Here is a 14,242-nt window from a genome sequence, read left to right as displayed (position 1 = left end):
TGATTCTCCAAGGGAAAGTAAATGGTAAGAGAGGACCGGGAAGAAGACGCATTTCCTGGCTTCAAAATTTGCGAAAGTGGTATAACACGACTACCACTGAACTGTTCCGCGCTGCAATAAGCAAAGTGAAGATAGCCGTGATGATCGCCAACGTCCGGAACGGATAGGCACTTTAAGAAGAAGAAGTTCTCTCTTTTGTGGAGTACTGATAGGTTTTCTTTTTCTTCCTCCTCCTTATGAACAATTCTACTCGTTTATTGACGGATTAAAACATATATAGAAGGTTGTCTCTATGCTATTCATCTGTACCTATTCTATTTTTTTTTGTGTAAGATCTGTTATCATTTTTGACTTCAGTATTGAAAAATAATATAAAGTAAACACAAGTCCTGAATAAAAAAAGGGATGTCAACTGATTGTATGTATAAATATTGGAAACTTACTATCTTGATTAGTAGCACATGCTGTCGTTTCAGTCAATCCATATCCTTGAATGAGATCTACACATAAACAAGTTTTGACTAGTTCGTGTGTGTCAGCTGTCAACGGAGCTCCACCAGCTGCAATCAGTCGTAATTTACCTCCTAGAAGATTCTTTGTGGCTTTAAATACAATTCTGAAACATAATTTAACTACTGAATGTACTGAAACAATTATTAAACTAAAGAAATGGTTCTGAGTTCGCCCCCACCCAAAGTTGGTGGTTGGGCGAGAGGAACGAATTAATGAAATATTCGGAGGATGGGCCAAATATTTAGAAAATATATTAAACGTTGATGACCCAAATTAAATCCAACCAATGCAACTACCAGATAAAGTAGTATAGACCAAAATAAATACCCAACCAGTGGAAAGAAGCTATCCTATGTCCAATATACAAAAAAGAGACGTTGCAGAATATAAGAACGTATCGATAAGAAACAATAAGAAGAAGAAGAAGAAGAAGAAGAAGACGAAGAAGAAGAAGCAGAAGAAGAAGAAGAAGAAGAAGAAGAAGAAGAAGAAGGAGAAGAAGAAGAAGAAGAAGAAGAAGAAGAAGAAGAAGAAGAAGATGTATAAACATATTTAATACAAACTTACCTGTCAGTCAATGGCGTGCTGAATCCTCTGTTACTCCATTTTGTCTTATAATTGTATCCAAAAGTAAAAATTGCTTTTTTTACTACGTTACTTTTGTTTACTTTGTCTTTAACTGCTTTCGATATTCTGTCCAATATTACCTATAACATACATAATATAGAAGAAATTAGTAAGTATTAAAATCAATCCAAAACATTTCGATTCTTATTGGTTTACAAAAAAAGTTTCGCCAAGTTTTTTTGAATAAATCAAGTTTTCTGTATAAATAGCTAGCGATTTTGTCCAAAGGAAGACTTAGCAACATAGCTATTGTTAGGTAGATTTTAGTGCTCCTTAAGAAAACAACTTTTTGTTTCTCACGTTTCTCATGATAACACAATAGTTTGTGTAACCAGTATAATTAAAGTAATAAGTTCCATATAAGTACAATACTTTTATTTTCGATTTCTATCTCGTTCATAATTTCGTCTACGTTTAGGTGTTTTTTTTTATTTAAATAATTTTTTTGTCTTTTGCCTTTGATCTTTGTATTTTTCTCGTTCCTCTTCTTTGCTTGTGCTTAACCATTTCAATCTTGTTTTATTCTTTTCTTCCACTGCTAATTTGCACTTATCGTCAAACCAATTGGCAATTATTTCTTCTTTTATATTGCGTTTGTCAACCACTTTCTCTGCTGCATTGTTTATTCCTTGTTTGATTTTTTCCACTGTTCCCCCATTTCTTTCAATTTATCTACGTCATATTTTCTCTGTGATTTTCGCCTTTCATTCTTCGTTGTTTTTATTTTACATTTTGTAATCACTAGCATATGGTCTGAATCGATGTTGGCCGCTCTGTGAGATGTCATTTATTGATTGTTTGTGTGTCTTTTTAATCAGAACATATTCGATTTCTCTCCAGACTTCCTGGGCTCATCCATGTTATTTTGTGTATGTCTTTGTCTTTATATCTTATGCTACTTATGTCCATATTTAATGCCGCTGCTAAATTACAAGAAAAAGAAGAATTCCCCCTTCATAACAGAACTGTAAGTTTTAAGTTTAAGTTAAGTTTATAGTTATACTATTATTTGTAAATTTAACTAGAATGGAGATTTCAGGATTTTACATTATAATTTCATTTTTTGTACTGTTTAATTGCCGTTTTTTACTAATTTCCAATATACAATTATTGTCCTGACTCTACGTTAGTTTTCATTTATATTTTCCATGTAAGAGCCTTCCAATTAAGATCCCGCACTTTTCAAATCAAAGATCTTTGCAACATCTTTGGACACTTGGTTAACTCAATTGTTAACAACTATTTTGAGATCTAGCCCTACATTTGGAAATATTAGAGCTCTCATGTCGACAATTTGAGTACCGAATTTTGAGCAGTTAAAAAGGAAAAATACCAATACAATACAAACTTTATTTATAAGGTGTGTCGTACTTGTTTCATCGTAGTAGTCAAAATGTAACACTTACCGGTACGCTGGTCATAAACGTAGGCTGCAATATCGAGGCATCTCCCTTTGTTCCTCGTTTAATCTTACTCGAAGTATCTATCATAGTAAGAGCACTGGAATACCCTATTCTCAGTCCCATCAAAATACATCCACTCTCCACCAAAAGCTCGAAAACGTGAGCTAAGGGTAGATAACCCATTATCACTTCAGTTGGATACATTCTTGTAGAATCGGTAAAAGCTTTCACGGAAGCGATCATATTTTTGTGAGTGAGTTTTACACCCTTCGGAATCCCCGTTGATCCGCTTGTGTACATGATTATAGCGATATCGTCGGTAGTGGGTTTTACTTCAGCTGGAAAATAATAAAAAGATGATTTTTTAGTCGCTCAAAATACACAAAAAAATAGACACAATTTTTAAGTGGACGATATTGGAATTTTGTACTTATTAACACTGGTTTACAATGTTAGTTAGTAGTGATTCAGATTGTCAATTGTCACTTATAATCTTATTTAATAATGTAGCACATGTTTGGCTTTAATCTTTACTGTACAATAAAATATTTAAATAATAATTAACTGCGAGCTCTTGATTTCCATAACTGGAAAATAAATTCTAACAGGTTATGAGCCCAGACCAACAAAAAAAAGCTTCAAAACAATACTTACTGATATTTGAAGAAGCTCCCATCTCAGTAACTTCGTCAAAAGTTACTATTTGTACCCCACTCTTAAAACTATCCCTCTCCTCCTGACTCAGATTCTTTATCTGATCTTCCATATAAACGAGCTTCTTCACATTCGGAGTCATCTGTAAAACATGCTTAAACTTAGGCAATAAACTGAAACTCGTAATAACTATATCGACTTCGGTTTCGTTAATCGCATGGGCGATAGCATCGTCCCCCAATGTAGCGTATATGGTGACTAGAGAGAAGTTTTGTTTGAAAGCCGCGTGGGCAGCAATCATCCATTTTGTTTGGGTTTCGGCCAGGATGGCGATGTTGTGCGTAGGCTCGGCTCCCAGTTTTCGTAAGCCTTTGCCAAACTCGGTAGCTAGATTGTTTACTTCTGTAAATGATAACCATTTGTAGTCACCAAGATCGTACTGCAATAAAAAAGAAATTTTAATCACCCTAGTTTGTGAAAGAAAGAAAGAAACTATGAACCAAGCTACAGCTACATACTACCTAAATGAAAATGAACACACGAACCCTGTACCATTAAACAGGGAAGTCAAACAGGGAGATACTTTATCACCCAAACTGTTCACCTTAGTTTTGGAGGACGTTTTTAAAAACCTAAATTGGAAATATAAGGGAATAAACATCAATGGCCGCTACCTCAGTAATCTACGATTTGCAGATGACATAATCCTGATAGCTACTGACCTACAAGAAATGCAAACCATGCTTTTAGAACTACATACCGAATCTTCTAAAATAGGACTGAAAATGAATTTAAACAAAACAAAAGTCATGCACTCCGAAGACACCGTGACAATAATAAACGATAAAGTTATAGAAAAAGTTGAAGAATATAATATATACTTAGGACAAAAAATAATACTAAATAGGGAAATTCAAACTGAAGAAATAAAAAGAAGAAGAAAGTTAGCTTGGGCAGCATTCGGTAAACTGAACTATATACTCAGAAATCAACAAATTCAATTACATCCTAGATCTAAAGTTTTTGATGCATGCATTATTCCGATATTAACTTATGCGGCACAAACATGGACAATCACAAAAAAGATTATGAATATACTTAGAGTCACTCAACACGCGATGGAAAGAGCAATGCTAGGTATATCACTTAAGGACAAGAAAACAAACACATGGATAAGACAGAAAACCAAAGTCACCGATGTGGTGCAAAAATCATTAAAGTTGAAATGGGAATACGCTGGACATGTAGCTAGGAGCGATCTAAACAAATGGCACAGATCAATTTTAACCTGGAGACCATACCAACACAAAAGACCCAGAGGCAGACCTCCTATGAGATGGACAGATGATCTGAACAGGACTGCCGGGAAAAATTGGCTACAAGTAGCGTACAATAAAAAACAATGGAAAGGAAGACTTGAAGAGGCTTATGTTCAGATGTGGACGTGAATGGCTAGACGAAGAAGAAGAAGAAGAAGTTTGTGATAGAGATCTCTTTAGCTTTGGGTAAAGTTTACCCAAAGCTTTGAAATAGTCCAAGGTAATAGGCTGGCTCCAACACTGTTCAATGTGACTCGTGAATAGGTCATGTCATAAAACAGCTGAATGTCGGATGGGCCAATCTCCTAACAAACAAATCAGTACAACTTACTGTCTATGCGAATGGCATTAACATTAGATTCCATCGAGTGGAGGAGATGACAGAACCATATTCACAATTAAAAAGAACGACCAATGACATTGAACTTAAAATAAACATAAGCATACAAAAGACAAAACGCTAACACCGAGATGGGCGAAGATAAACAGAAATCAAATTGAAGTAGAGGACAACCTTGAAGCGGTGAATAGCTTTACATACCAAAAAAGTTAAATAAAATAGACATGGAACAGAAGAGGCAGAAATTAAAAAATAATAATGAAGAACAACACATACTATTGCTTGATAAGTAAAGTCCGAATTTGAAAGGATAATGCTGCTGGTAAATAATAAAACCAGGAACATTTTCTTTTTCCTTTGGAATTTTTTCCTTTCCTTTTTTCACTCTCAAAGGAATGGACGAAGGCATATATGACATCTATATTTAACAAAGGAGGTAGAAAACGATGCGGAAATTACAGAGCAATAAGCGTAATACCATTATATGGGAAGATACTGCGAGAAAAGATAGAGCAAGCGATAAAAGGCAAAATCAGGGAGGATCAGGCAGGCTTCACGGCAGCAAGATCATGCATAGACCACATATACACACTGGAACAACTGTTGGAAAAGAAAAAAGCAAAAAATAGAGATATACATTTGGCATTTTTTGATCTGAGAGGCAGAACTATGAGAGGCAATGTACAAATTAGAAATACAGACGGAACTCATAGAAGCTACAAAGGCTCTGTATAAAAAAATAAAGTGTCCATTAAAATGGGAACAAGAATCATAGGAGACTTCACCACAACAAAAGGTCTCCTGCAGGGTTGTTACACATCTCCAACCCTGTTCAAAATATACTTGAACTTCAAAAGTGCGAACGCATGGGAGTACCGGTACGAAACGAATACCTATATACGTTTAAGTTTGCAGACGATCAAGCAATGATTGCCCAAGACCAAGAAGACCTCAGTTACATGATGAAGAAACTACAAGAAGAATATACCAAGGCTGGCACTATACAAGTGAAGAAGACATAGAAGATCTACAGATTGACGACAACGTAACAAACAAAGAAAAGGATAAATTCAAATACTTGGGGTTTATAATCACGAAAAAGGCAACAACAGAGGAAGAAATTAAGCAAAGATTAGGACAAACAAGAACAGCAATCCGACAACTTAACTCAGTATGGTGGGACAGACACCTAAATATGAAGACAAAAACACAGATTTATAAAACATTAGTGCGAAATATTATGACATATGGGGCTGAAAATTGGATTATAAACAAGAAAAACAGCAGTAAGATAGTAGCAACAGAGATGGAATGCCTGTGAAGATGCTGCAGTCTAACAAGAATGGATAGGAGAAGTAATGACGAAATAAAGCAAAGAACATGAATAGAAACAGACATACTAACATATATAGAACAAAGAAGACTAAAGTGGTATGGACATGTAAAAAGAACTAGCGACAGCAGATGGATAAAGAGAATAACCGAATGCAAGAATATAACGTGATAATTTTATCACGTTACATTGGATGTATAGATTACAATTGTATTGATATCCTTAGTTTCTTGGGGGCCTGAAGATGCTGTAAAAGTTTATAAACAGCGAAACCGGTAGCCCATTTTCTTTTTTCAACTTTAATAAAAACTATCACGGATTGTGAGTAGAAGACTTATTTCCCTAACATTCATGAATATGTGCTCACACCAGCAACCTTTTTATCATTTATCCCAAAATTCACCAGTCTTCGATAGAATGGTCGTGTAATGAGGCTGTATAAAGACAGATTGCCGAGAAGAGCTCTAAATGTCAAAAATGCAGAAAGAACGACCAAAAGGAAGGTCACGTAAAAGATGGGAAAGCGATTTGCTGAACGCCAGAATTTCAAGACCAGCACAGAGGCCTATATTAAAAAAAGAAATTACAGGTCAAGGCTCAATTTAGGCTATAGCGCTATTGGGAGAGGAATAATAAGGAAAGACAGCAAATAACTAATATTTTTGGTGACACAAATATTAAAAACATACCTTTTTAAAAATCCTGCCGTTAGGTTGTTTTTCGTCTTCTTCTCTCAAAATCTCTCTAGTTCCCAAGCAACGTTTATCGGTATGTTTTTGGCTAGCATGCTCCAACAGTTTTGCCATCGTATCAATGTTTTCATTGTCGATTTCATAGTGGGTAGGATAAGGCTTCTTTGTTGTCTTGTACGTGATGTATTTGTCACCTTTTTCTACAATAGTTGCCTAAAATACAAGATGTTGTATGACTTGCATTATATCAACTCCAATATAGCCTTCAGAATTTAATAGTAATAAATTGTGTGATAATTTGAAGTAAAGAGGACTTACCCTTTCGATTTTTGCTAACTGTACTCTCTTAATAGGATTTTGGAATAGCAAATATATAGGGAATGTCAGAATATCGTATATAAACACAATTATATACAGCACAGCATAAATAAAACTAAATAAATAATGGTTTTTATAGCTGAAACAAAAATTTTGATTAGAATCGCATTTTTGTGATATAAAACAAAGATTATTGAAATTTACGTCAAATTTTTTAATAAGTAAATATAACATCCAAATGTTGCATGTTAAAAGATCAAGAAGAAGGTTTATTCAGAGGAAAATTAGTAGAAAAGAAGGGTTTATACAGAGTAAAAGCAATAGAAAAATAAAAAATGCGCTGGAACATTAGAGTAATGAGGTCCTATTGGAGAAATATAGCTGTGATATTAGGCATACTACAATTGAAATACTAGGAAGAAGTTTGAGAATAAAGATATCTGATGGTGGTCAAACGCAGTATTCGTCCACGAGAATGTCAAAAACGATGAAAAAACGATGAATGACAGTTTATTAAATGAAGAATTTGACAGAAACCCAGTTAGCTAACATGTTACTAAAAGTATCTACAACAATTAAAAAAGTTCCTTAACTATATAGATCTGGTTAGATAACTCAAGAAAAATAATCTCTGTGAGCTAGTTAAGTGAAAAGTAAAGAGGAAAATGCAGTAGTAGTGTTCGTTAATGCACAATAAATTGTTTAACTGTAGGAGATAGTGTATGTGATGAAAAAGTTTACAAAAGTAGATAATACAAAGCTTCTCGTTCACAAAACTTAACGAAGACCACGTTGCTCGAGTCAGGGAGCTTCATTTGGGGGTGGGTAAGGATATAGATGGTAGAAAAGTACACATTAAAGACAGATAGATAAACGATATATAATAATTAGATAACAAAATTGGATAGTTTGAAAAAGAAAAACAAGAAACACGGAATACAGCTAAACTGCAAAACAAAATGGGTGATAATAACTTTTAAGCTGAAACTTATGAAGGAACTCAAGATTAGATAAACTAAACAAACATTTCTCTCAAAGGCATTAGAAAAACATACGTCAGAAAACATATCAGCAAATTAACAACAAAAATCATGAAAATCATGATGCATTGAAGCGTTCGAAATGTGATATATCAGAAGGTTGCTTATAATTCCATGGATCGACTATATTGCTTAAAATTCCTAGACGCTGCATATAGCATCAGAAGAGTTAGAATGTTAGTAAACGTCTTAGCAGCTGTTTATAATAAAAAAATAACGTGTAAACCGCTTGTGCTTTATTTAAATGATTTCTATAGGCTTTAAAAACAGTAGATCACACCCTTATTTTTATGCGATAAATGTCAACACTGAATTAACACCTATTTTGCCAGATTATGCTATGAAACGCGAAAAAATCACTATATATATATATACATATACATATACATATACATATACATATACATATATATATATATATATATATATATATATATATATATATATATATATATATATATATATATATATATATATATATATATATATATAACAGCGCTACAGGCCATGGAGGAGCCCCTTGCCTTCTATTGTCTTCGTTAATTTTTTCCACTTCTTCCAGTCGTTTCTCTCTATCTCCAAATATGCACTCCTATACCATTTAAATCACCAAGTGCTTATAACGACTTTTTCCGTGGTCTTCCTATCTTCATTTTACCCCCGCCTCCTCCAAAATGCACATTTTTTACACAACGTTCCTCTGGCGTTCGAGTGATGTGATCTAACCACCTGACTCTCTGTGCTTTGACTTTTTGTACAATTAAGGGTTTTCCATATATCTCCATTACCTCTTTATTTGTTATTTTTCGCCAGTTTCTCTCCACCTTCCAAATACCACCAAAAATGTTCCGCAATACCTTCTTTTGCCAGATCTCGATTTTCATTTCATATTTCTTACTCATAGTCCATGTCTCACAGGAATACACTGCCACTGGCCGAATGACTGTTTTATATATTCGAATTTTTGCTACCCTGCATACATTTTTTGCTTTTAGAATATTCTTTAATGAGCCCATTACTCTACTTCCTTTTAATAGTCTCTTTTCTATTTCTTTTTCTTCCCTTTATTCGTTATTGTTACACCCAACTACTCGAACTGGCTGACATTTTTAATTTTGTAATCCTTTCTTCTCGTTTTAAGTGTGTTCTATGACCACTCTATTGTTTGTACTTATTAGCGAGATTTTCAATAAGTTTATCACCCTTTTTGGTACTCCTAAATTTTGTAGAGCTTTATACAACTTTTCCCGATCTATAGAGTCATACGTCTGTTTAAAATCAATGAAGAGCATGTGGAGTCCTAGGTTTTGTTCGTAACTGTTATTTTGTATCAAGTTTAATCTAAATATTTGATCCACTATCGATCTTCCTGCTCTAAATTATCCTTGGTATTCACATACTATGCCATTCTCGTATTTTTTCAATATATTACGTATGATCTTTGCTAATATATTGTACACAACATCCAGTAGCACTATCCCCCTGTAATTTTCACAAAGGGTTTTCTCACCTTTCTTATATATTTTGCAAATTACAGCATTACTCCATCTCTCTGGCATTTTCTCCTCTCTCCACACGCTCAGTATCAAATTACATAGCTTTCTTTGCAGTGTGACCCCTCCTTTCTTTAAAATATCCGCCGGGATTCCATTTTCCTCTGCGCTTTTGCTGTTTTTAAGCCATTTTATTGTTTCCTTTATTTCCTGTTTTGTTGGTTCCTCTACGTACTCCTCATCATTATCCTCTGATTGGCCCATTGCCTCATCTGTTTGCATCTATTCTTCATTATTTAGCAGTTCTTCAAAATATTGTGCCCATCTGTTTAATTTCTCTGCAGTATTTTCAAGGACCTTCTTTATTCCTACAAAAAATTGTTTGCGTGTTATTTATTTGTTTGTTTCTCTTCACTTCTTGATAGAAATTTTTTATTTCTTTGCTAATGTAATGCTCCTCTATTGTTTATAATTTTCTTTCCAAATATTCTCTCTTTTTTTTCTGCAGATTCTTTTAGCTTCTTTCCTTTTCGCCTCATGTTCTGTAATTGTTTGTTGGGTTTTATTTTTGTCTTTTTCCAACTTTGCCTTATTTCTTAGCATTACTGCTCTTTTACAGTCCTGGTCGAACCAACCTTCTTCTCTCTTGGCTCCTGTATTGCTTAATCAAACATTAGCTGCTTCTGTCATTGATGTTGTTTCTATTTTACTCCATTCTTCTTCTAATGTATCAGACATTAAGTTGTCTTCCTCTAATCTTGCGTTAATCTCATTTTCTAACCTCGTTGAAACTTGTTGGTCCTTAAGTAAGGCCACGTTATATCTCTTTCTGTCTTTTAAATATTTAGTTTTACAGGTAGATCTTGTTTAAGTTTTTTTATTAAAAATATATATTCACTACTGGCATCTTCACCTCTATAACTTCTGCAATCTCTGATAGCTCTGACATGTTTATTTTCTATTAATATGTGATCGATTTGGTTTTTACTCTGCCCAACTGGGGATATCCACGTTACTTTATATATGTCTTTATGGTCGAATTGTGTACTGATTATCTTCATTTTATTCTCCATTGCAAATTATATCAATTTTTTCCCGTTTTGGTTACTTTCTTGATGCAAACATTTCCCTAATGTTATATGCCTGTAAAGTTCTTCCCTACCGACTTTCGCATTTAAATCTCCCAGGGTTAATTTAATGTCATATTTTGGTATTTTCTCCATTATTTCTGCTAGCTTTTCGAAGAATTCGGCTTTAGTTTCCATATATCTTTCCTCCGTGGGTGCGTGTACGTTCACAATACTTTTTTTCACATTTTTCTATACTGTCCACGTAACCTTAAGTAATATATTCTGTCTAAAATTGGACAAAAAGTCATTGACATACAATAATATTTGCAACATTTCTGAATACAAAAATACGCAGTCGTCTAAAGTTCAGTTGGTATGTAAAATAATTAATATAATTTTAGCAATGCCCTCGCTGATAACTGATGTTATTGTCTAAATGTTCCACATTTAATTTTTACAAATGTAAACAAATATTTACAGCATTTAGAAATATCAATAGCAACTCTTGTTAAAAATATGTTATCTGTATTTTCCCGAGTCTGGTGATGTTGTTTTTTAAAATTTTCGTTTCGTAATATATTAAGTCAAGGATTTCTGCCGTTTCCGTATTTAAACAAATCTTTTGTTATAAGTTCAAGATGTTTTGAATTGAAGGTATTTGCTAGAAAATCATATGAGCAAAGGTGAATCGTCTATTGTCGATCAAGAATGGTTCTATGTTAAGGATGGAAAGCATATAGTACTAATATGGGGAGGAGTCGAGAGGTCCTGTTGGAGGGAGCAGACTTAAATGTAGTCGATCACAATAACATGTCAAAGCACCGCACGGTCCTCACCCGCGTCTCCGAGAAAGAGGCTGATGAAGCAATTAACAGGGTCCGTCCAAGGAAACTAAATAGAGATCTTAAGGCGGAAGGTTGGTGATTTAAATATCGGAAAATCATATTGCAGACTTGGAAAGGTATCCTTAAAAATGACAGAGGTCTCGATGGTTCCAATCAGAGTCCTGCAGAGAGACCTCCAGTATAGTAAAGCAGCTCCGTCAGAACTTATTGTTGCTATGAAATGGCAACTTCGATGTAGCTATCATACAGGAGCCCTGTAGCAGAAAACAACCAGGAATCCGCAGACTCTGTATTAGAAGAACTTAAACAGTCAACCATGTCTTGCACGACTACGAGGAGTTAGATCGCAGGCAGCAAACCCTTTTTGGACACTATCAAGTGACTCCAAAAACACTTGGTATCCATGCTCTAGATTTGTAAAAGCTGGTAGACGTTTCAGAATACTGGAATTGATTAAACGATGTGCAATAAGCTATAAGGTACCACTGGTTTACAACAGAGGTCTTCCTTCCAAATCAAAAAAAATATAATAAGGATGGAGATCCTTCGATCATATTGTTAGGTATAATAGGGCAAACTTTCTTTTTTTTTTGTTTGTTAAGTCAAGGTGATTGGCCTAGGAATTAAATCACTGTCTGAGATTACAGAGCCATGACATTCATCTTTTTCCAACACTAATTTTCCTAAAATCTTTTTCTCTACCATAACTTGCAGAAACTGCTATTTTATTCCTCCCTTTATGTGAAGAAGGTTATACAGTTTCGTATCTTTACTTTATTATTTAGTCATATTTATTTTTAAAAGTAATCATTATATACGCATGCTAAGACATTGTCGTTACACGTTATCAAAGCTGGATGACTTGATCGTTTGGACAACACCCCAACATTCTACTCCGACGTTTCAAATCTTCGTAGAGTCGTTCCTCTAGAAAGAAATCTGGAACATGTTATAATAGATCTATAACAGCTTAAAACAGGTCTACCTAACTGTCCTAGGCTGTTTCTTCTAGAGACTTCTTTGCAGAGTGGTGATGGGCCGTTTAAGTAGCCCAATTATCCAGCATCGATAAGGTGTAATGATAACGTCTTAGCAAGCGTATTTTTAAGTTCATTTTCATCAATGAAAATTTCAATACAATTTCAATTCTTGTTCATAGATTCAATTGACCTGTTAGGAGTAAGCTGCTCCTCTACTGGGCTCCTTCCCAAGTGCCGGACAGGGCAAAGCCTTCCATATATGAGTGGTACTGGGGAAATTAAATACTCGGGGACCATAACCAGCATATTGGTAACGGTTCTCCAGGTTAGGAGCTGCTAAAGTTTTCTCGGAAAAGAAATAGTTTTATTTCAAAGTTTACGATGTTGCAAAGTGAGTGTCAAGTAAGGCATTATTGAAACTATAAACCAAACTTTAGTTCCCAGTTCTAGGCAGCATTGAAAATCTGGATAAAGGAAGTAGATTTTACTACCTAGACGATAAAATAAATACTAATATTGGCGTGGGAATAATTTTGGTGGTAGATTTGGTAAATTATTCCGTAAGCTTGTTGTCAATAAATGATAGAGTAATGTGGATTAAACAAGCTTAATATATACAGGACCTTAATAAGACCGGTTCTGATATATAAGGATGAAACGTGGACCTTATCTCAAAATGATGAAAGACTTCTTGATATTTTTGAGAGAAAAATTCTCAGAAAGATTTTTGGGGCCGTAAATGAAAATGGGCTATGGCGTCGAAGATACAGCTTTGAACTATATCAGTTATACACCGATCCAGATATTGTGAAATTCGTTAAAGTGCAGAGACTTTCATGGGCTGGATATATTGCTAGGATGTCAGATCACGAATACACGAAGAGATTAACATTTTCAAAACCAGAGGACACAAGAAGTAGAGGATGGCCACGAAGCAGATATATTGATGATGTGGAAGAAGACCTACAGATTCTAAGATTCAGAAGATGGAGGGAAGTTGTCAGGAATCGACAGGAGTGGCGACTTCTTTGTGAGCAAGCCAAGATCCACAACGGATTGTCGAGTCACTTATGATGAATGTGGATTAAACTGATAAAAATCTGAAAGAACAGAGGAAAATTTTATTTGGATGTTGAAAAAGCTAAACAGCATTCCGAGAATAATTAAATTAACATTTGGATGGGAGACTGGAATTTGAAGATTGGATTCAAGGGAGTAATAAAACTTTGGGAGATGCTTACTAGCTAAAAATTTCCAACATCTTGATGAGGTAGTACCTAACCAATTAACATACTACTTCCGCTCTGTGTTAATGTTTCCGCTTCATAAGTGAGTAAAGGCAACACACATTGGTCAAAGATTTTCCTTTTAAAGCATATGGGTAGATCCGATTTAAATACATAGTTTAATTTACCAAACGCTGTCCAGGCTAATCCTGTGCTACGTGGGAGCTCACATGTCTGGTTATCTTTGCCCAACCGAATTTCATGTCCTAGATACTTATACGATGTAGTCTGCACAATATCCCTTCCATCATAGTCAATATTTTCGTCTTGTTCATATTAATCTTTAGTCCGACCTCCAAGGAAACGTGATATAATGTTTCAAACATTAT

The 14,242-nt window shown here is 34.6% G+C and overlaps 1 protein-coding gene across 3 annotated transcripts in view; it reads right to left on the bottom strand.

Moving 5' to 3' along the window:
* Positions 1-14,242, bottom strand: part of LOC140451457 (fatty acid CoA ligase Acsl3-like) — a 56,114-nt gene that overhangs the window by 6,945 nt on the left and 34,927 nt on the right. For all 3 annotated transcript variants that reach the window (XM_072545275.1, XM_072545277.1, XM_072545276.1), the window contains exons 2-7: positions 7,200-7,338; positions 6,879-7,094; positions 3,198-3,636; positions 2,547-2,881; positions 1,081-1,220; positions 444-616 (exon numbers count right to left, since the gene is read on the bottom strand). In XM_072545275.1, coding sequence (XP_072401376.1) covers positions 444-616; positions 1,081-1,220; positions 2,547-2,881; positions 3,198-3,636; positions 6,879-7,094; positions 7,200-7,338 — 1,442 coding nt within the window. The remainder of the gene's footprint in view (positions 1-443; positions 617-1,080; positions 1,221-2,546; positions 2,882-3,197; positions 3,637-6,878; positions 7,095-7,199; positions 7,339-14,242) is intronic.

The sequence above is a fragment of the Diabrotica undecimpunctata genome, chromosome 9 (assembly GCF_040954645.1).
Source record: "Diabrotica undecimpunctata isolate CICGRU chromosome 9, icDiaUnde3, whole genome shotgun sequence".
NCBI classification, from domain to species: domain Eukaryota; kingdom Metazoa; phylum Arthropoda; class Insecta; order Coleoptera; family Chrysomelidae; genus Diabrotica; species Diabrotica undecimpunctata.
Note: the sequence above shows the minus strand (reverse complement) of the source record. Positions and strands in the feature narration are given on the sequence as shown.